Source organism: Marmota flaviventris, chromosome 4, assembly GCF_047511675.1.
Source record: "Marmota flaviventris isolate mMarFla1 chromosome 4, mMarFla1.hap1, whole genome shotgun sequence".
NCBI lineage: Eukaryota > Metazoa > Chordata > Mammalia > Rodentia > Sciuridae > Marmota > Marmota flaviventris.
Window position 1 is genome coordinate 100,139,807 of NC_092501.1, and position 25,372 is coordinate 100,165,178.

A 25,372-nucleotide genomic window follows, 5' to 3' on the forward strand; every position below is an offset into this window, starting at 1 on the left:
ACCGCTCTCCCTCCCAAAGATTCATGTTGTCAAACTATTTTAAATCTTAAAGTAAAAGTTGGAATTAAAATACTTTATAATATTGTGACTCAAAACACGAGTAGTTTTTGAGATTGTTAGGAAAGAGGATGCAGAAAATAATGTTCAGGCTTGAGAAGAAATTGAAACCAAGCAGTACTGTTAAATTTTTTCCCAGTGCCCCATTGCGAGTGGTCCCTTCTCCAGGGGGCAGCAGAGATACCCAGGAGGGGACCGAGATTGGCCGACTCGCGGGCCGTGCCCGCACCAGGCTCTGGGGCTCCTGCTCCCTGGGGCGAATTGGCGGGGCGGGGGCGGGAGGAAGAGGCGGAGAGGGGGATTCATAGATAAGCCTCCGCAGGCGAAGCTCTCTGCCCGCGGGACGGGAGGAGGGGGTAGCTGCCCGATTAAAGCAGCAGCATGGAAGGAAGGAAGGAAGGAGCGAGGGAGGGACGGGAACAGCAGCAGCAGGAGGAGGAGGAGCAGCGAGCCGGGCTGCAGCGGTGCGGGAGGAGGAGCGGCCCCCGCGAGGCTACGTTTTGTTTTTGTTATTTTCCATCCGAATAGTTCTCGCAGGCTTTTCCCCAGCACAGAGCGCGCCGCAGCCCGGCGGCCCCGACCTTCCAGGTGACAGCCGGTCACCCTGGTAGGAGTCAGCTCCGCCCCAAGTCACCCCCCTCCCGCCCACAGTCCCATTCCCCGCCCAGCCTCCCTGTGCCTGCCCGAGGCCAGCGCGGCGGCCGCAGCGGGCTGCAGCGCTGGAGCGGGCGGCGGCTGGGGCCCTTGGCGAGGTGCTTTTACCCTTGCAGACCCGCGGCCGAGGAAGGGGGAAGTCGGCCCGGAGGCGCGAGCTGGAGAAAGGAGGATGTCTATTTAACCCGCACCCTCCTGCCCGTCCATTGCTGGGCGCTCGTCTGGGTGCCAGCAGCTAGAGCCTCCGAGCCGCTCCCGGAGAAGTGCCCCATGGGGCAGGGCCGCTGAAACACCGAGTTCGGGGTCTCGTCGCGCCGAAACGGGCGGGGGGGGGGCCGTTGTGGTAGTTGGCACAGTTTCGGCCCCGCCTTCAAAGCCAGAGCTGGGAGCGCGGTGCGCCTGGTCTGCCACCCCGCTGCCCTCGTGAGGCGCGAGTTATGGAGCCGCCCAGCTGCATTCAGGATGAGCCGTTCCCGCACCCCTTGGAGCCAGAGCCGGGCTCACCAGCGCAGCCCGGTTCCGGGAAGCCCGGCGACAAACGGTTTCGGCTGTGGTACGTGGGAGGGTCGTGCCTGGACCACAGAACCACGCTGCCCATGCTGCCCTGGCTCATGGCTGAGATCCGCCGGCGCAGCCAGAAGCCAGAAGCGGGAGGCTGTGGGGCGCCGGCGGCCCGCGAGGTACTTCTGGTGCTCAGCGCGCCCTTTCTGCGTTGCATCCCCGCGCCCGGCGCCGGGGCCGCGGGGAGTGCTGGCCCCGCGGCCACGCAGCCCAACCCTGCAGTGTTCATCTTCGAGCACAAGGCGCAGCATATCTCGCGTTTCATCCACAACAGCCACGACCTCACCTACTTTGCCTACCTGATCAAGGCGCAACCCGATGACCCTGAGTCACAGATGGCCTGTCACGTTTTCCGCGCCACAGACCCTAACCAGGCAAGTCCCGGGCGCGGGGGTGGGCCTGGCTGTTGAGGGTGCTAGAGCAAGACTCAAGGGCAGGGACCCCACTTTAAGGACCGGCAGTGGTTGGGCTGCTGGCGCGCGCGCTCCACGTGGCGCGCTCGAGTGCTCCGCTTGCTAGTCTCCTGGGACCTGAGAGTGGGCGAGAAGGCGTTTGGTGGCTGGGCGTGCGGCCGGAGCAGACGGCTCACAGACTCAGGGAGAGGGAGGCGGCGGAGAGCAGTCCCGGGACAGAGGAAGAGCTGGGGCTTTAGGGGAAGACGCGGGGAGAAGCGCGTCTTGGGAGTTCTGCGGTGTCAGGGGTGTGACTGCAAAGAGCTTGCCTGTCCTCCCCTGGTGTTTTTGTGTGTGCACGTGTGAGTGTGTTATTGGGAACGGAGGAGAGGGTTGGGTTCCTAGAGGCCCTTGTTCTCAGTCTCGTGGAGCTCTGCACCTTAACCCGTTTGACCAGTCGAATCCTGATCACAGCAGCACCTGCAGGTATCCTGTCCCGGAGGCGATTTCCAAGCCGGGTTTAGGGAAAAGTTACTAGACCTTGTCAGATTGGTAGCAAAATACGAATCTGCATTTGGATGTTGTGTGGGAAGAAGACCTTATTTGCGTGTTGACACACTCTTTGGAAACAAAATTAATACATACTTGGGTGACTTAAAAACCCGCGTAATAGAAGAGGTTTCAAATGCCATTTACAAAAATGGTTTTCTTTTCCATTTTCACCCAATAGTTTACAAAATCTAAGTGTTCTATTACTAAACTTAACTTTGACTTCCTTCAAAACAGGTACAGTCCTTATCTAACAGCGACAGGAAAACTTTACCACAGTGATTATGCCTTTGAAAGCAGGCTTTAAAAAACGTGTAAAGAGTTTATTTTTTAAAAACAATATGAAAAGCCCAAAGTGCTGTTTTAAAAATGATTATTTAATGTTGATAAAGTACTTTAAGTTCTTTGGAACAATAGAGGTGTCTAAATATAAATAAATAAAGTCTCAGGTTGGACCATGTGGTGTTCTTTTGCTAGCTGGGAAATTAATAATAGAAAGATGAGAAAAACATCCTATAAATAAGGTTTTAATTTTTGTCTTATTTCATAATTCTAGGGTCTGTAACTGAAAGACATTTTGTTTGACCAAATCTTTCACAAAAGGCCAGTAGCTGAATTGAAGAAAATAAAAGTTTATTGTATTTGCTTTCATTACTTTGCAAAATACTTAAACATTAATAATCAGAATTCTTAGTGTGAAGACAGCAATTTTAATTTGTGATCACTGTTACATATATGGCAGATTGCCTTGGTATAGATTCTCTCAAAATCCTAACCATGATTAGTGAATTTTAGTTTATGTTCATTTGTTCAAAATTTATTTTTAGCTCTTATGTATGATAAAATTGGAAAGCTTCTGAAAGTTATCACCATCTTTATTTATTTAACATGTTTGGTTATGGCAGTAAGGAGGAATAAATTGCATTTTTCCAGGACTTAAAGAAATGTTTCATGACTCTTGGTAGTTTGTGTTAAGGCTTTTGTTGTTGCTGTTGTTTGCTTTTTTCCCAATTCTGGTACATGACACATTATTGCTAATTTCATTGTTGTCACGGTACCTTGGATTCTCAACAGTGACTGTTGAGCCCCTGGTGGACTCAGTGGTTGGCAGTTAAAAACATCCTTTTATTCTTCTTTATTATATATTTAAGTGTTAGAAGAAGAATGTATTATTACTTTATAAATACTGTGTTTAGGCCTATACTCTTTTAATCTAGTGGCAGCAGTTGAAAGCCATATGGCTTTCTGATAAAAGAAAAAAACTAAAACAAGCCCCAACTTTCGTGTTCATTGTCATTTCCCAGATGAGTCCTTGATCTAAAGATATGGACTCTTATTTGCTCTGAAATAAGAGAATCCCTGGCAGAGGATCATTAATTTGAAGGGTCAGACATCATCTCCTTAGGGATTATCTCCAGCCATTAATCAGTGTTAAAAAACTCAAATACTAGAGAAGAGGGCTGAGGTGGACTGTGAACGACTGGGTTGTGGGCATCCTTTCTCAGAGTGCTACCCAACTCCCACTGGAAGTTACAGATATGAATGCAAAGCTCAGTGTTGCCCGGACTTCCAGTTTCCCAAGATAAAGTGGAAATCTGAAATTTTCTGTTTGACTTCACATTTTAAAGTAATAGCAAATGTTTTAAACTTTTAAAAATCCTCTCTGGGCCAAACAATATACATTTGAGGGTTGGCTTCAAAGATTGGTGGGCTGCCACTTTGGACTTCTGGTATATTTGTTGAGTGCAGTCATCAACACTGTCTTGTTTCCTACATTTCCTTTTGGGCATCTGAGTTCACTTCATATAGTTCTCATAGGAGGGAGAGTTGGGATCATTGTTTTTCAAGAATTTGTCTTAATACTCCCAGAAGTGGTGATTCTGCAGGGAGATGTTTTAAAGGGATGAATTCAACATATTTTTATCATCCAGGAGTGTGCTGCATATGGAGTAGTTTCTGGATGGTTCTGGGTACCCTTGCAATCAGAAGGAAGAAGACCGGCTGTTTGCTTTGTCCTGAATTCTACATTTAAAGGGCAGAATTATTTATTGGCCTTGGGATCATTGTTAAGGGAGTCCACTGTTTTCTGCATTCACTGAACAAAGTATGAAGAGTAGCCTAGAGCAATGAGCCTGCCACTGTCTCTCATGCCTGTCCCTTTTCTACAGTGGACTCATCTGTAGGATGACCATAAAATTTTTTTATTTGGGGCAATTTTTTATTGTGAAAGGGGGCACCACTAATAATTATACAAGCAGAACAAATTATAAATCTTGACTGTTCAGGGCAAACTGGGACCTATATTCACCATAGGAAAATTGCAAAGTTTATGTTCATGCTGAGCCACTGAGTTGGAGGATTGTGGTTTCTAATAGAAAATGATAATGTTGGGCTGGGGTTGTGGCTCATTGGTAGAGCATTTGCTTAGTATGTGTGAGGCCCTGGGTTTGATCCTCAGCACCACATATAAATAAATAAAATAAAGGTATTGTGTCCATCTACAACTAAAAAAAAGTTTTAAAAAAGTGATAATGTGCAGAATATCTACTGAAATCTCTTTTCTGACCTCGGAGTGCTGTGTCTGTAGCTTGGGTTGGGGAGTTGTCATGGTGATGTACCCTCTGGCTCCATATCTCTCTGTTGGGCAGAGTCAACTTAGAGATATGAGTCCAGAGCTGCACTCAACCAGAAGGGCCTAATGCACAGTCTCTGCTTTCAGGTGCAAAGAGAGGCGGAGGTGGGGGCCAAGTACCTGACAAAAGGAATGGGTCCCACTTACTTAAGCCTGTGTGGTCTTATGGAGGAGAAATGTCAGGCTTAGCACTTTTCAACTTAACATGGATATTTGAACTAGGAAAGGAACTAAATATGTATATTCTTTAAAATCACTGGCATAATTTGTGTTGTGTAGACTTAGAACCCATTGGGGAAGCAAGAATACCTGATTCTTTCCTTAAGATCTAGCATAGTTCTCTAATGTTTTGCAACTACTTATCTCTGTCTACTTTCTGAAAGAGACTGTATAATATTACCTCAGTTTCTCTGTTAAAAAAGAGTTGTTTATGTTACGAATATTTTACAAAAAAAGCAGTTATTGTTTATGAGGATTAGAGATTAAAGGTATTAACATTTGCATGAGACTTTGACAGTGTGATTTTATTTCATAATTATGGAATGAATGGATATTTAAGACAAAAACATGGTAATCATAGTTTTAATTGGTTGTGTTTATGAATATATTTTTTGAAGTTTGCAAGGATGACTTTAAAGAGATTTTACAAATTATATGTCTACAATTAAAATAATGAATGTAATTTCAGTTCCTTCCAGCTCTTAGTTCTCTGAATCTGCAGTTTTATTGTTCCTCTTAAAATATTTATTGTCTAGGCCTTATTTGTGTAACCAGATTTCAACATCATTTTGTCAATATGTTTCAAAGAGGCCAACTCTTAATTCTTTATAGTTAATGGTTTCAGTGAATTTGGGAATATACTAATCAGAAAACTAGAGAAATAGAATCACAGAGTTTTTACCTCTTTCCCTCTTTCTGCCTTCCAACTGGTATATCTGTTTTTTTTGTTGTTTACTATTATCATTTTTTGTTCTTTTTTTCTCCCCGGTCTGAGGTCTTAATCTGCCTTGACTCCTTGGTAGAATCTTGATTGCAGTCTGGAATGGGGGCAGAGGTTAAAAACTTGTGTGGAGGGCCTCTCAGCTGCAAGGGAGCAGGCACCTTATGATGGGAGCCACATTCTGAAGATTAAGGCTGTTCAGTATCAGCTTGATTACCATAAACCAGAAGTTCTCAGTCTTGAATGGGTATGTAGATCAGCTGGAGGGGTTGTTAAAACAGTGTAACCTTCAATTTCTGAATATGTTTCTGGTGATGCTCAGATTACTGACCTGGGGACCAGGCCAGAACTATTGCCCTAAATTATTGTGTTCCTTTGGTTGGTCATATGACCATTTCTGTTTTCTTGGTAATTTTTACAGTCATTCTGAGACTAGAAAATTTAAGGTAATGTAGGTAGGAATAAATATCTTACTACAGAAGATTTGAAAGAAATGTTGAATCTTTTGGTATAGCGGCATCTTCCCTAGACAGATATTATTTGCTGCTGCAGTCTGGCTGGGCACAAAATCACGAGCCACTCACAGCCTTGTAGATTCAAACAGCAATTCTTTATTCCCGAACTCACACCGGCACTCTACAGGCACGTTCTGGGGCAAAATCCACACTCTCCACCAGGCTCTGAATCCCAAAAATCTCTCTGAATCCCGGGAGAACTCAACAGGAACCCAAGGAGCGGGCGGGGCCGCCTGAGGCAGCAGGATATGCCCTATTCCCAGCAGGAATCACCTTAAACCTGGAACCGCCCTAAACCGGAATGCCCTAAACCCGGATCCGCCCTGGTCCTTGAGCAAGGTCACCTTTCATGCAAAGTCACTGCAAATGCCCTGGGTCCAAAGGCAAGCCCATTTCCACAATGGAGAGTCCTTCCTCTAAGCAACATGGGGTAGGCTGACAAAGAAATTGCCATGCGTCATTCCTATTTGGTAATGGCTCTCAGCAATTTGCCATCAGACCATGCATATATTGAATGAAAAAGTTGTTTTCCAGTGAAATGTTTTAAGTTCTGTAGATGGAATAAACCATTTTTTGGGGAGGGATATATCCTAGTGTCAAATAATGATAGTCTTTGTAAAAATGAAAGCTTTATTGGCACCCTGATAAACAGTACTAAGACATATTCTATTCAAATGCCTTTTTCTCAGTGTGGAATGAGTGAATTCATCATTTGGTAAGAAACTAATGATTTTGGTGAATTTTCTAGATTATCTGGTATGTTATTTGTGTCAGACAAAAGATACAAGTCAGGAAAATATCAGCATGCTTGATGATCAGCAAGAAAGTTGGCAAAAATAAATAGATTTGACAGTTTCGTGAGTAAGATGATGGTCAGACTGAATAATTGTTGCAAACAATTCTATTTACTCCTGTTTTTAATTTCAAGGTCTTTGTTTTGTTAAAAATATCTAGATGGTTGTTTTTAAAGTTTCATTTCATTTGGGCTACATTGGCATATCTGAACCAAGCCAACAAGCAGTTATTTGCATGTACCCCATTATAAAATTAGGGACAGATTAATTATGATTTTATTTAATGTTATATTCAGAATTATTTGACTAGAAAAAGATTTTCTTGAAATGTAGTTGGCATCAAATATTAATACCAGCTTAACAATTCATTGGATTTGTTACCAATCAACCCAAGGTTTTCTTGTTCAATTCCAGATAGAAATTACCAGAATAAAGATAAGCAGTACCAACCCATGGAGGTTTTATTGGGGCGTATGCTTGAGAACAAGGAAGAAAGCACCTGGGGTAGGGTTCCTGAGCTGGCTCACTGACAGGCACCACAGGGAGCCGGGCGGGGAGGGGGGGGGGAGCTCTTACAACCTTGTCACTGACTTGGGCAGGCGCACTTGGCTGTTGCACCGGACTTGGGATTCTTGCACATGTTCCATTATCTTTTGCTCCCAGCACCAAGTTTTGCACTTGAAACAATGATCTACCAATTGCGTAGAGTCCATCTGCCACTACCACTACCCTGGGTAGATCCTATAGTGGTCAGGGTCAGGCACTCTGCACATGCGGACTGGGGGTGTGGGAAAGTCTGTAGCAAGCTTTGGTGGGAGCTCTTGATCCTGGACATCTTTTGAACCTAGAAAGGTCTCTTGAAAACAGCTTACGTCATGGATGAGAGCCTGGTGGAAGGAGGTGCTGGGAAACAGGGTCTCCCTATTCTGTTTCAGGCGCGTCAACTAAGGATGTTACTTTAAGTCTACTTTATACTGTTGTTTATCTGTTTAGCTCTTGAATCCATTTACTTAAAAGTGATCTTTTGTGAGCCCTTGCGAGGTAACAGTACTACTCTCACTGCTTTTCCTAATTATGGAATTTTAGCTTCCGAGTAACTGTGTAAAGTATGTACCAATATTTCATTTTACAAATGAGAAAACTGAGGTATAGAAAGGTTACTTTCCTCAGGTCTAAAGACTTGTTATCATAGAAGCAAATTCCAATCAGGGCAGATTCTGGAGCTTGTCCTCTTACTTGTTCTCTTACATTGCATTCTCTAGAATGCAGTTGTTGAAAATTCGTTTTTAGAAACTTTTATCACTTTTTCATACTCATTAAAAATCTGCACAATATGTAACAACAAATCCCATCATTTCATACAACTATAATGAACTGCAAAAATGTGGAAAAAATCTGTACAAATAGCTTATTAAATTTGTAAAATAGTGGTCAATTGGTGCTCAGATATAGTTAAGCCAGTATATACTGTTTCAAAAAAAGAAATTAAAAAAATTTAAGAGATTAGGGTTTGCTGTGTTGCTCAGACTGGTTTGAAGCTTGGGCTCAAGCAATCCTCCCACTTCAGCCTCCCAAGTATCTAAGACTATGGGTGTTCGCCACCAAGCCCGGCTGTACTTCTGTTCTAAGGGGAAATAAAGAGTCTGTGTGAGTTGTTAGGTGTGTAATGCAGAATTCTGGTGTCCTTTTTATTTAGTGTCCTTGGGAATTGCAGGTTAATAAACCATGAGTCTATATGTAACCTTGATAAACTTTAGAATAGGAAATCATTATGATATCCATTTAGGAACAGGTACAACCCAGCATTTGAATATATTTGGTTGATTTATAAAGAATGATATATATATATAAATTATCGCAAATTACAAACAATATTATTAAGCTACATTATAATATGCAAAATATATGAATACTATGAAATAAAAAGTTATAAAGTACAAAAGTCATGCATTTCACACTGATATCAAACACATAATAAAGCAGGGAACATTGGCACTGAGTCTACTATCTCAGTTGTTTGGGGTTGAAGAGAAAAGAACAGTGAAGCTATAAAATGTAGAGTTAGGTTAAGCCCAATGACCTAGTGAATTGCTGTATGAGTCTGTGAGTTCAAGTAGAGCAAAATTATTGAATACATACATAAATATAAAAAAAAACATATGATAGAATCCATTCTGTGCTGTAATTCTCTTGTTTTGAAAAATAACATCTTTTATAACACTGCTATAAATGTATAAATGTACTGGTTTCACATTTATGTTATTATTTTGTAAATTGGTTTTGAGGTTAAGAGTTGTTTAAAACCTAGAGCTATAAGCATAAAGAGTTTATATCTATATTTTTGCAAAATACTTAAATAAAAAATCAGCAAAATAATTGTTAACATTTTAATTTATCCTTAAAAAGATTCTAAACAACTCATAAACTCTGTGTTTACATTTTCAGAGGTTGTTTAAAATGGTTTCTATACCTGTGATTGTGTGACAGAGGGACAAAATATGGGTTAAAATTTTTTGTTGGTTTAGTTTCAGTAAATCTTGAAATAAGTTTGTGTAGCCCCAGTAAAAGGATATGGGAGTTATTGTTTTTGAAGTTACTGGTCTCTTCCAAGTTTCATTTCTTGCAAGATGTTGGGGTTTGAAAGAGGATCTCCAAGTAATGGAATCTTCCTTGCTAAAAATAGAAACCTAAATTTGCTGCTCTGATTCTTTTTATTTTAACCAGTTGAATAGTCATCACTTCTTGAATTACCACGTGAATTTCTAAAATTCTCAATGTTAAAAACGTGGAACCTGTTGCTCTCCATCTTATATGACTTGCGAGTTGTAATAAACTACTAATTATCAATGTCAGACTCTAGGTCAAACTTTCTGATTGAGCACATCTAGTAATTTTATTTATTTTTATTTTTGGTACTGGGAATTGAACCCAGGGGCACTTAACCACTGAGCCACATCCCCACCCCTTTTTTATATTTTATTTAGAGATGGGTTCTCACTAAGTTGCCTAGGGCCTCACTAAGTTGCTGTGGCTGGCTTTGAACTCTAAATCCTCCTGCCTCAGTCTCCTGAGCCACTGGGATTACAGGCGTTCACCACTGTGCCGGGCATCTAATAATCTTTTATATTTCAAATTGGATCTTCATATACATTTTCAAGAATGGAATGTCTAATCTGGACAAATACATTATGGTTTAGACCTTTTACAAATCAATAAGTGAATTGTTTCCAATTGGCTCCCAGCCTCTTCAATTCACCCCTTGCCTTGGTTTCACTCATTGAATTCCCATTGGCTGGGCAGAGAGAGTTTCTGAGTTTACCTAAATTAAACTGATAGCTTTCCTGCTTGGTTTTCCAGATAGTTTTTGTTCCTAGATTGTCAGTTGCTTGTTCTTTAGGATACCAGTTGGGATACCTCATTACCCTGTGTTCAACATTCCTGATGCTGCAGCTCCATTTGAAGACTACCCAGTGCCTTCAGCTTAACTCTTTAAATATTGTCTACTGCCTGCCTGATTGGATGTTGTTCTAGTCATGGAGTATCTGGTGTCTGGTCCTTACCCGTTCCTGTTATCTCCCTCCAAGACTGTTCCATCCGTGTACAGATTTTATTTTCATTCCCATGGAATTTTGCAGAGTCCTGCTGACATGAACAGAGTAGTGGTGGTGGGCATGACTCCTCTGTATTCATTAATAATTCTTTTTCCTAATTTGAAGCGGGTCCAGTAGGCAGATATCTCTATAGTTTCTAACCACAGTGTTAAAACATTCTGAAAAGGGTGGTGGTGTTTGTGGTCCGCCTTTTATTTTTTAACCTACAGCATAGATCCTAACCTTTCTAATGGGCAAATCACTCTGTTGAAATGATGTTAAATTTGTTTGTAATAAAGTATATTATTAGTTATAGCAATAAATTATCAACGGATAGCTTTATGCCATCAGAGGTCTGAAAGTTAATTGGCAAGCTTCCTATTGGAAGCTGGGTTGGAGAAATATATTTGAAATTGTATTGTCTATTTTAATAAGTGGAGTCTGAACATGACAAAATTAAATCTAAATATATGAGAAAGTGAAGTAGTTCTTTGGAATAAAGAATATATAAAAACAATCTTTGATTTCTCAAGTATTCTCACCTAAGCCCAATTTATAGTTCAGTAAAAATTGTTTTCTCTCTTTTGCTTGATACACCACAGTTATTCAGCATTCGATTTTATCTTTCGTACCCTAAACTTCTAGGAGCCAGGTGAATTATAACAATCATAGATGCATAAAATAATAACCAATTTCTTTATGTGTGTATATTTTCTGGACTGGAAATTCATAACATTAGCTTAGAAGGATTCATTAAAACACTGATTACTGGGTGCTCACCCCCATAGTCTTTGATTCAGTGGGTCCAGGATGTGCATGTCTAACAAGTGATATTGATGCTGCTTGTTTTGGTGAGTACTGCCCTAGACCACAGATTGGCAAACTGTGGCCTTAATATTTCTAAGTACAGTTTATTTGAGCACAGCTTATTTGCTTGTATACTGTCTATGTTTTCAAGCTATAATGGCAGTGTTGAGCATTTGTACAAAGATTCCCCAAGTCTAAAATCTTTAGCCCTTTACAGGAAAAGTTTACTAAGCCCTGCTCTTAGTCTTGTGGAAAAAAATAAGGATTTTATTCCCATTTTATAGATGAGAGTAATAAGGTTCAAATAACCTTTCTAAAGACCTGAGCCAGTAAGTGACAGCTGTTGTTTTAGTCAGCTTTTTTCCTTCTGTGACTAAAGGACCTAATCAGAACAATTGTAGAGGAGGAAGAATTTATTTGAAGGATCACAGTTTCAGAGGGCTTAGTCCATAGAAGTCCGGCTGTAATCCTGCAGTGAGGCAGAACATCATGGGGGAAGAGTGCGGCAGAGGGAAACAGCTCTCACATGGTGATCAGGAAGCAGAGAGAGATTTTACTATCCAAATACAAAATATGAACACCAAAGCCCATATGCCCCCAGTGAAACCACTTCCTCCAGCCACACCCACCTGCCTCTAGTTACCACTCAGTTAATCCCAGCAGGGATCAGTTCATTATAAGCCAATGATTTCTCCTCTGAACCTTTTTGCTTTGTCTCACATGTGAGCTTTCAGGGGACATCTCACATCCAAACCATAACAGATGTGATAGTTCACCCTCCATGTGTATTCTAAAGCCTACTTTGTAAATTTTTATTTATGACTCCTAAATTTATCACTATAGCTTAGCCCTCTCCTCTGAGCTCCAGCTTTTTTCTAAATGTTCACCTGCATCTGTAGTTGCTGATGCTGGTCATCTAGGAATTATAGTTGAGTCCTACATGTCACTTCTTAATTTCAGTCCCTGAGGAAAGTCATACTGCTTCTGCCTCAAACACTTGTTTTAACATGTCCACAGTAGCATGGCTGCTGCCATCCCTGGATCTAAACACTGTTATCTCTTGCTAGCACCGTTACACCACCTTTTAACTGTTGTCCTTGCTGTATTCCTACCATCCCATCAATTCCTTCTTCCATAGAGCAGCAGGAGTGGTCCTTATAAAACACAAATCAAATCAGGCTCCTTTTGCACTTAGGATAATATGAAATTATGTATTGTGTGATCCCAGGTGATGGAGCACCTATTTTCATCCCGTCTCATTGACTAACACTCTCCAGCATGCTGCATCTTTCAGCCATATAAGTCTTCTCTCCTGTCCTAACAAGCTCTACTCTTAGATCACTTGAAAGCTTTTGCATGTGTATTTTCTATTTTTTCTTAGCCCCACCACCATTTCAGCTTTCATTTTAAGTTTCAATTGTTACTTCCTCAGAGTGGCTTCCAGTAACTATTTGAAGTAGGTATCCCATTTCTTCCTTAAAATTTTTCGTAACTAATTTTTTGGGGTACTGTTACCACCTCTGGAATGGAATGTAAGCGTCATACTGGGAGAGCTCTTGTCTGTTCCTGGTTGTACTCCCAGGACCTAGTTCTAAGGCAGGGGTTTATTCTAACCAGTAGACATTAAGGTAAGAAAGAATTGGACCTTGTCTTTAAGGAATTTAAGTCCACAGGCAGAAGTTAAAGTCTACTGGCAAGCAGTACATACATGTTCCTATATATGCTGCCTTTATCATTATCTTTTACAAGTATTGGTTGTACTCTGTTTGTTCAATATTATTTTTTTTCTAGGGAATGCTTTTAGAGACATACTGCTTATAATATTAAATGGGATATAAAGCAGACATTTTTAATAAGTAATTTATGCAATTTCTGAAAATATTTCATAGTGGTTTTGTATAAACCACTATGAAAAGGGCTTTTTTTTTTTTTTTTGTCCTTTCTACCTAATCAAAACACAGGAAGTTTACTAATGTTGCATGAGTATGGGTGTCTCCATGGCCTATGTGAATGGAGCATTTGGAGACTGGAAGATGTTCAGCCAAGGTGGTTTTGCAAATTCATTTTACTTCAGTTTGGGCTTTTCAGTGGAAACAGGATCTCATTTGGAAGGCAATAGTTACATAGTTCTTGAGAGTGACTACCGTAAATTTTACTGCCAAATCTAAAACCGACCTTTTTCTTTGGCCCTGATTTTTAAGTCCTATCCTAACAAATAGGCAAGGCAGGTCTTTTTAATTGTAAAGGGAGGGGGGAGGGGGAGATGCATCTGAGTGAGGACAGGTATGGTTCATGTCCACAGTGAACTGTTGACCAATGATAAAAGGTAGAGTTTGTATTTGGGACCTCTTTATTTGCTAAACCAGCATGCCCTTGCGGCAGAATTATCTCTGCCCTTGTATTTGTTTTATCTAACTCTTGTAATAAGAGCATTTGATAGGTCAGTAATGCTTTTCAGTAGCCTCTGGGCCATGAACCAAGCTACAAGTAAGGTGGTGTTATTCTTTTAGGTTGGGCTTCTACTCAAAAAAAAAAAAAAAACAAAAACAAAAAAAAAAACCATACACACTAAGAAAGATGGTTTTATTCAAGTGAAACTAAAAAGTGGCAAAGTCACATGCCTTTATAAATACAGGCCTCCTTTGTATAAAGACAACTCCACCCCCTTTTAAAAGGGCATTTTCTCCTCCTTGGTAGTCTTTTTATTTCTGAGTAATACCCACCTCCATGTGTCCTCAGCATGGGAAACTTGCAAAGGGCCTGGGAACTCTTATGGTAATGGGTTCTGTACAGGTTTGCCCTTTACACCATTGATGAAGCTGTGCATGTCTCATAAATGTGCATCTCTGTTTTGTTGTTGTCCTTTATAATGATTAAAATGATCTCTAAAACCCTGTTTCTTATAAGTAAGCTTGGTCTGAAGACACAAGTGTCACTGCTGGTGCATTGTGCAAAACAGGAAATATAGTTGCTTATTAAGGTAGAGGGCAAACATGTAAATGGACAGTTTCATAACATTGGCTTATTCACTAAGGTTGTTTTCTTTTGCTCCTGGAGTGGAGGTTAAACTCACAAGTCATTTCTGTAGCAGGATAAACTGCAATGTACATACTGAATATGAGAGTTGATATTTGTTGGTATTGGATTTGAATCATGAAAACATTACCTTGTTTACTTAGGAACCAGTTTTTGTGCATGTGATTGTACCAATTAATAGCTTATTTGGAAATCTTGTTTGCTCTGAGTTTTCTTCTAAGAGTAGAATTAATCGATTCTGGATGTTGATAGTGGGAACTGATATAAGTGTGCCCTGTAATTTTTTCTAAGCTACCTACATTTTTCAGAAATCAATTTTTAAAAGCCACGCTGCCACCATGAAAGAAAGTTACAATAAATGCTTTTCAGATACTTAGAGCTGTATAATTCAAGTGAAGATTTGGAACTGATTACTTTATTAAAAAATATTGTTTTAAAAATGCTTGTACCTGATACTGGTCATACTGCTTAAAGTTTTGTCTTGAATGTGTGTGTGTGTGTGTGTGTGTGCACATGCACACACACATTTTTTTTTTTTTTGGTGGGTTTTTATCTTCAGTGAATAAAATATTCACTTATTTCGTGCAGATTGGGTACAGGAAACTCCCATCCTTAGTTCATATCATTCTGTGTTTTGATCATGTTCACAAAGATCTGTCTTAAACAGAGTGAATGACTCTAGCTTGAGTTTTCATTTGCTGTTTGGTGGCCTTGCAAAGGAGAAAAAAATCACTTGTTATTGACTGTACAGGTGTGACCATGTGAAACAGAGATAACAGACCTCCAACCATAGAAATCAGACTGGACTCAAGATGTGGAAGCTCTGGGCCACTCTCTCTCATAGTCAGTATGTAACATGAACATGAACAATCCATTGATGTAGTTTGTGATTTTCTTGTTTTTCCTTTGTTCAAGACCTCATTCATTCATTCTCTCATTCCCTCTACAGCCTCTTCATTTTTTTTCAGAGTGTTTCCTATATGCCTGATACTTTGTTGAACACTGAAATGGAAGTAAAACAAATGTGTTTGCTGCTTTATGGATCTTATATTTTTATGATTGAGATAAAACTAAGTAAAAAGCTGAGTAATGTAGTAGCTGAGTGCTTGACCTAGTCTGACTCTAAGCCCCACCACTTGTGGTTTTGGGCAAGTCCCTGTAGCCTTAATTATTCTCATCTGTGATATAGGAATGGGGAAATGTGCCTACCTCAGGAGGTTGTAGTGAGGATTAAGGAAATTCGTTCCTGTAAACAGTGCCATATAGTAACATCTGTGAATGTTAGCTGTATATCCACAAATATTCAATTTCCACTTGTGATAAGGGCTATGAAGGAAAAGAATGTGGTGGTATGAGAAAACAAATAAAGGAAACTTACTCTAGGTTGTTTAATGTGTAGATTCTTCATTTCTCTTATCCTAATAAAATCTTAAATTTTTATTGAGTTTCCTGCTCCTGTCACTTATCCCTTATGCTACAGGAAAGTTGCTCTTATCCCCAGTTCCAAGACCCCTAGTGGATGCCTAAAATTGAAGATAGTCCTGAACCCTATGTATGCTAAGGTTTTTTCTATGCATATATATAAAATTCAATGCCTTTTCCATCTTAACTAAGTTCTTATGTGCTGTGGCTACAACTTTTATAGTTTGAGATGTGACAGGAAATCTAGCACAAATGTCTTTGTCTTTCCTGACAATTTCATGAATAGAAGATTCATTTTTACCATAGATCTTAGGAACTTCAATATATGATTTTTTTTCTTATTAAGTCAGTAATGTTCACCTTTTCACCTAAAGGAAATACTTTATTTATTTATTTTTTTCTTCACAAAACCCAATCACTAGCATTACTCCTCTTGCATTGTGGGACCATTATTAAGTAAAATGAGGTTTACTTGAGCATAAGCACTGCAATACTGTCATGGTTGACCTGGTAACTAAGATTGCTACTAAAGAATTAATGTGCAGGCAGCATATAGAGTGTGGATACACTGGATAAAGGGATAATTCAAGTCCCAGGTAGTTAGACTGGGAAAGTTGGAGATTTCATCACATTACTTAAAATGGTGTACAACTTAAAACTTATGAATTTTGTTTATTTCTGGAATTTTCCATATCATATTTAAGACCACAATTGACTGTGAGTAACTGAAACCAGTAACTGAAAGGAAAACTGGATACAGGGGGACTGCTGTACGGTTGGTTTAACCAGGAAGCCAGGTCCAAGCCAGTAGGTAAGTTATGTACCAGAGATCCAATGGTTCCAGGAAATGCATCTCACTTTGTACCAGTGAAGATGAGGAAATTTGCCTGGGGCTTCTGAGAAAGTTTCCTTCCTGATTGTTGTGTATGAATTTAAAAACTGGAACTGTTAAAGTTGTCTCATTACTAGGGTAATGATGAAGTTACCATGCTGAGGGTTACCATGCTAGAACTGGAAAAAAACTATCTGATAAAACTAACCTGATTACCACTGACTTGTATATTTTTTCAGTTTATATGAGCTGAGTTAGTTTTCTGTATTTATAGCCAAAAACAAAAAAAGGTTCAGAGGGAGTTTCTTGTGGAGATGACAATTAAGGATGAGTCCTAGATTTGCTGATGCTATTTGGGTGGATTGGGTACTATTTATAGTTATGAGAAAGGCTGGTTGGGGGAGTGGGGAAAAATAGGATTTAGGGGTAAAATCAAGGATTCTCCTTTCTAAAAGGAGAGGACTGGAAATTATTAGAGATGTGTAAACCTTTTCTGACTGTTGTGGTTTGGATCTGAGGTATCCCCCAAAAGCTCATTTGTAAACAGTTTGAATGAATTAATAGGTGGTAACTGCAGGCAGAGAGGATGTAACTGTAGGAAGTAGGTCACTTGAGGTGTGCCCTTGGGTATTATACTATCCCTGGCTCCTTGTTCTCAAGCTTTCTTTGCTTCCTGGCTGTCATGAATTGAACATTTTTCCTCTGCCCATAGCAATAGAGCATGGTAACCATGAACTGAACCTATGAAACCCTGAGCCAGGGTTTTTTACCTTTTAAATTATTATTACTTTTTACCTTTTAAGTTATTTTTGTCAGTTCTTTTGGTCACAGCAATGAAAAACTGACAAACCCATTGACCTAATATAACCAAAAGATATGCCATCTTTCATTAGTAATTGTGAGTATTAGAGAATTGACAAACTTTATACCAACACTAGGGCTAAAGAGACCAGAATCTTGGTAGGGAGTGTGAAGGATAACATTCTGGTATTTTTCAACTGGATTATATTTAAGCATCTCATGGAGATTAAAAAAAACTATCCATCCATCCATTCATCCATCCATTTTTGGGCCCCTCTGCAGATATGCACAATCAGAATCTCCAGAATTGGCTCTGGGAATGTCTAAAATAAATAGGTAATATGTAAAACAGTGGATGTGTAACCGATGTGATGCTGCAATCTGTATACGGGGTAAAAATGGGAGTTCATAACCCACTTGAATCAAAGTGTGAAATATGATTTGTCAAGAACTATGTAATGTTTTGAACAACCAACAATAAAAATTAAAGAAAAAAAATAAAATAAATAGGTAATTAGAATGGATTCAACCTATACTCAAACTTTTCCTAGATCTGAGGAGTTGTTAATCCAGTGCCCCTTCCTTACAGTGTATTTGATGGCAACTCTAGAAACGAATTCCAGTTAACCTAAGCTTAGGAAATAGTAAAAGCCATAGGATTTGTCATAGTACAGTTTTGTTAAAATGTTATGAATTACATCATTACACCTGTGGCCAAACCCTTCTGTATTTTTTTCTATAGTAATAATCAAACACAATCTCTGACTGCAGGCCTTTAGGCAATAGTGTGAGTATATTAACAGTTACTGAATGATTGGATGTTTGCTTGATGGTTGGAACCATCTGGCACTTAATCAATAGTTAAGATGTCACTTTACATATCAATAGCTGGATAACTCCATGAGAAGTCAGGTGATAGGTAGCTTTTTTTTTTGTATTTACATGGATATTTATTAATTTTTTTTACTTATATATGACAGCGGAATGCATTACAATTCATATTACACATATACAGCACCATTTTTCATGACTCTAGTTGTATACATAGTATACTCACACCAGTTTGTGACTTTATACATGTACTTTGGATAATGATGTCCATCGCATTCCAGATAAGTAGCTTCTGTAGAAGGTTATCCTCTATGGTTGTTGGTTGAATGGACTTTACTACCCATGCTTTACCAAATCTAGATAATATCAATAAATGACATTGATCATCAGATGAAGAGAAGGGGTCTAGGAGGAAGAAACCAGTGCAGGACACAATAAAGCATGTCTAGGAGCAGTATTCTGAGCAGTAGGATCAGTGTTCTGGGCAGTGGGGAGCTGAGATGATCAGTGCTGTGGAGGAGTCAAAGAGGGTGCTGTCTCCAAGGCTGAGACAGGGCCCCAAATAATGAGATGATATGCAGGAAGAAATTACTCTAATTAATGTAATTAAGATTTTATTCATGGTCATTTGGGGCTGCATTGGCAGTCAGCCAGTTTGCCCAAGGTGGTAAATGACTGTCTCAGCTTTGGAAAATGATGCTCTAGGCATTGGGCCTGTGTGTGTGTGTGTGTGTGTGTGTGTGTGTGTGTGTGTGTTAGAGAGACAGTTAGTACATAGCTCTGCTTCGCCACATTTTGTTTTTTAATATCCCCTCCATCCTTCTAGGTTGGATATGGTGAGTGATGGAAGGAGATTTGTGAGTCTTCCAAGTAGACAGTGAATTAACTCTTTTATCTAGTAAATGATAGGTTTATGATTTGACTTCCCTGGAAAGAAAGCAAAATGTAAACATAACATTCTCATTGCTTACCTTTTTTTGAAGTAATATATTTTTTTGTAGTTATCTTAGGTTATCATATTAAGCTTTAGAGCATTGAATATGTTTACATCTTTTCCTTTGGTTTGTGATACAAAATCAAACTGAAAGCTAGGGGTTGGGTTCAGTGGTAGTGTGCTTGCCTAGCATGGGCAAGGCCCTGAGTTGGACCTCCCCCCACAAACAAACAAAAAACCAAAATCAAATGGACATGTGATGGACATCATTATCCATAGTACATGTATGAAGACACGAATTGGTGTGAACATACTTTATACACAACCAGAGATATGAAAAATTGTGCTGTATGTATGTAATAAGAATTGTAATGCATTCTGCTGTCATTTATTTTTTAAAAATAAATGTTTAATTTATTTAATTTTTGTTTAATTTAAAAAAATTAAACGAAAAATGATTTGATCTGAGCCAGGCTCCCTGGTGAATGCCTGTAATCCCAGCTGCTTGGGGGAGGGTTAAGCATGAGGATTGCCAGTTCAAGGTCAGCGTTGGCAACTAAGTGAGAACCTTGTCAGGAAAAAAAAAAAAAAGAGGACTTGGGCTATGGCTTAATGTTTTAGCATCCCCGATTTCAATTCAAAATGTGGTGTCAGTCTAGGAGTTTTAGAGGGTGATTTCTGCTTATGTATAAATCAGTCAAAGCCATGAGAACCTTGTAGCTTCACAGTGTTTTAATTATCCTCATCACCACCATTGTCATCAGCTCTACCATGGCCATTAGCAAATATTGATTGAAGCTAATCAGGTGTAAGACGTAGCAGGTTAGGGAATAAGAGGTGTAAGTGATTTCTGTAGTAACAGCTAAATACTGGTAATGGCATGAGTTCATGTTGTTATGAGGGGACACTGGAGAGAATACACATTTGTGGGGGTGCTTCATATTCCCTCGTGGGAGATCTACTGCTGGTCTCAAGGAATATGGCAGCTTCAGGGCCCATTTTAAGAGTTTAGAGACAAGTGATAAATAACATTTAAACTTTTTTTTTTTTAGGTTTTCATTATTTAATGAAATGTCTTTCTTAATCTGAAACTTTTAAAAGTCAATGTAGCTATGTCTATGTAGGAAATGAAATTAGGACGTCTTAATGGCAGTGCTTTTTCTGTCATTCTTTAATTTCTGTAAAGAATATAGCCTTTATGGGTTTAATTAAGGTAAAATTTCTTTAAATGGCTTCATGGTGATTTCTAGGTTGCTTAGAAATGTAATTATGCCACTTGGAAAGAACTTCTTTGGTAAAGCAGAAAAGTTTTAGCACCTAGTGATTTTTTTAAAGCTGTATTATTAAAGAAATTTATAGTTCCATTTTATATGGAAATGGGAGCTACAGAAAATGTGAAATTGAAATCCACAGATGTCCCTCATTTGCAGTCCTTTATAGATTGAGGTGAGGAACAAAACATGTGGCTTTAAGTATCTTTTAACTGTTACTTGCATTTCTTTCATGTCATTGTGGGTTGTAGATTCTAAGAGCTTTAAGGAAAAGAATAGTTAAATAACTGATTTCAAGCTGATTGCTTTGCTGACAGACACTCAATGGCATTGGCCTCCAAATATACAGTAGAATAATTCGATTCACTCTTTTGTGAGCTAGTGGCTTCAGAGATCATGATAGTATTGAAGAAGATGATGAAAATCATGGTGGTTATTCATGGAAACTCATGAATGGGTACAGCTTAATGGTGTAGAAAGCTAGTGTGCAGTCTGAAGACTCTTAGGTCATCCATGACTGAATTTGGCTTAACCATGTGCTTCAGCCCTGGTCTCTCTTTTTTCTTATGCCCAGTGCAGTTATTCAGGGAATGAATGCTTGAGCTCTTTATCATGGCTTGAGAGTTTTTCTACTTCTCTCTCCCTCACCTTGAACTTCAGCTCCTCTTTCCAGCCTCTCTGAACTTCTCACTGTCCTTCATACCCACTTGGCCACTTGTATCTCTATCTGTACAGATAGTCTTTCACTTACAGTCCTTTCTAGAATGAGGTGAGGAACAAATAAATGCAGTCTTTAGATCTTTTTTCTTTAAGCCATTACGTCTTTTTGTTGGGAATGCCCTCTTATTCACCATCCTGGTCTTCTGATCTTTACAGATCCCAGTCAAAAATCAGTTTTCCCCCATATAAAGTCTTCTTTGATATCAATTCCTGCTGTGGTTTAATGTGTCCCTCAAAGTTCATGTGTTGGAACCTTGATTCCCAAAGTGCAGGTGTTTGGAGGTGGGCCTTTGAGCTATTTAGGTCTTGAGGGTGCCACCTTCTTTAATGGATTAATGCTATTTTCTCAGGAGTAGTCTCCTCATAAAAGAACCACTTTAACCTCCTCTTACTCTCTCCATGGTACAGTCTGCTATGTTATAATGTAGAAAGAAGGCCCTCACCAGATGCTGGACCCTCAATCTTTGTCTTCACAGTCTTTGGAACTGAGAACCAAATACACTTCTGTTCATTATAAATTACCTAGTATGTGCTATTCTGCTATAGCAGCATGAAATGAACTAGGACCACTCCATCTTCCTGTTGAGAGGTGCTTCTTCCACTGTGTGCCCTTATTTATATCTTTATAATAGCAGCTGTCTAATCTTGTTTTTTATTTTTTGACCTGGGCTTAGAGGTTTATGTTGTGTTAGAAGAGATACACAAGGAAAATGTGAGATAATCAAAGACAGTGAATGGTACCGCTAACTGTAAGAAAGAGCACAGAGGAAGCAGATAGGTCCTCAATAGAGAAACGGGTGAAAGATGTTATATTATATAGAAAAGGAGAGATATAAGAAGTGGGATAGAGAATAGCATGTCCTTTGAGGAGGAAAAGCAAGACCATAGCAGTGCTAGAGAACCGTCTAGTCAGAACTGGGAGAAGTAACCAGTTACTTAATCTTCAGTCTCTTTCCCTCATCTGTAAAGACATTAGTACCTATCTCACAGAATTATGAAAAAGAAATGAGGTTGCTCATGCAAAGCATTTAGCACAATGCCTGAAGGAAGTGCTCATAATAGCAATTTATTGTTATTAGGGTTGTTATCATTAAATTGTAGGGCTAGGCGTTAAAGGTGCACCTTTGTAAGGGAACTACAGAAAGCAAAGCCAGACAGGCAGTCAGAAGCAGAGAGAAGATAAAGGTTAGGCAATAGATGAGGAATCAAATTAGCTAACAGGAAATTGGGAATGAACTGATGTCAGGTCAGTGTTGGGGGAAGGGAAAGGCAGAGGGTTTCTAGAGCAGTTGAGAATAAAAACACAAAGAACTAGTGAAAAGAACACGACCTTGAAGCTAAGGCATTGCCTGCCCTAGGCTGCTGAAAAAATGATCAGCTTCCTGCTGGGATTGGAGCCATCACAGAGCATGACCAGCCCAGGGCCTGCTGGTGGAAGCAGGTGTGCCAAATGAGTGAGCTGGTAATTAGGTTAACTTGGGGAAAATGGAGAATTGCAGCAGGGGCAGATCCTGACAGGAGCAGTGTTGGAGGTCAGTAGATTGTTGAGGCAAAAAAAAAAAGGACATCAGAAACAAGATCCCAGTGTAAATTTACAAGGTACTTTCTCTTTCCAAGGTCTTTGGTGTGGAAGGGAAGGCTGTGAGATCCAGTGACTCCATAGTTTCCCAGGTCCCTAGGAGGGCACACAGCCACTCCTGTGACTTTTCCTTCAGTATCAGGCAACTCCTATGTTCATCACTCCAGCTTTAATAGACTTTTATTTTTTAAAGTCTACACACACTAGAGAGCTTTTTAAAAATTATGCTTGTGGAATTGAGATTTTCGTCATGCAATGTAGTCAGAAAGTTTTCTGCCTAAGGTGTACACATTAAATAGAGCAGTCTTAGAGTACTGTTCTCAGATTTGCTTGTTTATGAAAATAACCTGGAGTGCATTTTGGACAATTGAGATTTCTAGGCCCTGCCTCAGACCTACTAAAATGAACTGTCGAGGGTAAGCACCCAGGAATTCATGTTTATAAGCATCTCAGTTACTTCTGATAAGGCAACTTGAGTTAAATATTGCCTGTGTCCAATTAAAGACTTTTAAGTCCTTCCTGTAGGTCAAGGATTGTAGTACTCAATTTCTAAGTTGTGGCCTGATTGTACTCTGGTTCCTACTTTGAGAGGCCATAAGGAATGTTTACCATATCCTCCTATTTAGGTCTGTGGTTTAACACAGGCATTTTCAAATAGGGGTGATTTTATTTCCCAAGGGACATTTGTCAAAAGTATGACACTTTCGGCTGTCATACTGTTTTGGTACTGTGGGTGCCACAGGACTCTAATGAGTAGAGAAGCCAGGCGCAATGAGGACTGTTGTACAGTGCCCAGGACAGCCTCCCACAAAGAATTATGTGGCCCCAAATAGGATAGGACAAAGGTCGAGAAACCCTAAGATCTGGCTGTATTAATTAATATAAATTAGTTATTAGTTTGTGAGACAATGATCTTCTTCCTATTAACATGTAGAATATTGTCAACACTCCAATTGCTTTCTGTACTCTCCCAGTGTATTCCCATTCCTTCCTTAGAAATCATAATCCTAGTTTCTGTCACGATAGCTTAAGTTTTGCCTGTGCCCAAACTTTCTTTTTTTTTTTTTTTAAAGAATTTAACCTTTATTTTATTTATTTATTTTTTGTTGTTTGTTTGTATGTGATGATGAGGATTGAACCCAGGGCATCACCTGTCCTAGGCAGGAGCTCTACCTCTGAGCCATAATCCCAGCCCTGTGCCCGAACTTTCTATAAATGGAATCATACAATATACTTTCTTGTGTGTGACTGCTTTTCCTCGACACTTTTTTTCTGGGAGATAGAGTTTTATTGTTGCATGTCGCAGAATTTTGTGCTTTTTTATTTTTGTGATATGTATATTACAATGATGTTATTCATTTTTATGTAGATGGGTTTTATGTTATTTTAAATTTTTAGCTATCATTAACACAGCCATTTTGGGACATTTGTGTATGTATCTTTTGGTGGATATAGGTAATCATTTCTCTTGCGTATGTTCCTAGGAGAGGGATTGGATGGTCATCCATTGAGTAAATTTGGCTTTTAGAACAGTGTTGCTTGGCCTTACTAGATACTGCCAAACAAACTTCTAGAGTATTGAAACAGTTTCTGCTCCTACCAGCAATGTGTGACAGTTCTAGTAGCTCTCTCTTTCCTCGTGTGTCATGTCAGTTTTTACATGTAAGCCATTCTTGTGGAAGTGTAACTCATGGGGGTTTGTATTTTCCAGAAAACTAATGACATGCAAAGCCCCTTTTCATCTAACGTATTGGCCTTTTGAATATTCTGTCTTGCAAAGTGCCTGTTCCAATCTTGTGCCCATTAATAAAATTGATTGTCTTTTTCTTATTGATGTGAAGCAGTTCTTTATATTTTATGCATGAGTCCTTTTAAAAATATATGTATTATGGATGTATTCTTCTAGTTTGCTGCTTGCCTTTTCATTCTCTTTTGTCTTTTGAGAAACAGAAGTTCTTAATTTTAATGCAGTCCAATTTTATCAGTTTTCTGTTATGGTTAGTGCTCTTGTATCTTTAGGAAATCTGAGGTCTTTTGATGTTCAAGCCTTTATGTGAGCTTGGCCCTTTGTAGTGAACAGATTTAAAGACTTTATTTATTTTTTAAATAATACAGATGTTTTAAATTAGATACTCTATAAAAAGCCTAATAATATACATGTGTGTTTGTACACATGTATGAGAAGAGGAATTCTTTTAGTTGACAAGTTGAGATAGGCAGATGGTTGGTTACTACTTTGGGTGAAGTAGGGTACCAGAAAGGATACATTTCTTAAATATTTAAAGGCGGCCATTTGCTAGTCTTTTTAGGTAGGTCCAGGTCAAAACCCTTTCTTTGCACATGGGTGCATTAGGGAAAGTGGAGTCTGTTCCTTCTTGTGACTTCATCACACCTTGAAGGTATCTTTAGTGGAGGCAGAATGGAAAGACACTTTGATTTGTTCTGAGTATAAAAT

General features: G+C 39.4%; 1 protein-coding gene across 2 annotated transcripts in view; it reads left to right on the plus strand.

Moving 5' to 3' along the window:
• Positions 1-737: 737 nt before the first annotated feature.
• Tbc1d4 (TBC1 domain family member 4) overlaps positions 738-25,372 on the plus strand; it is a 199,103-nt gene continuing 174,468 nt past the window's right edge. For both annotated transcript variants that reach the window (XM_027938077.2, XM_027938080.2), the window contains exon 1: positions 738-1,646. In XM_027938077.2, coding sequence (XP_027793878.2) covers positions 1,149-1,646 — 498 coding nt within the window. In that variant the 5' untranslated portion in view covers positions 738-1,148. The remainder of the gene's footprint in view (positions 1,647-25,372) is intronic.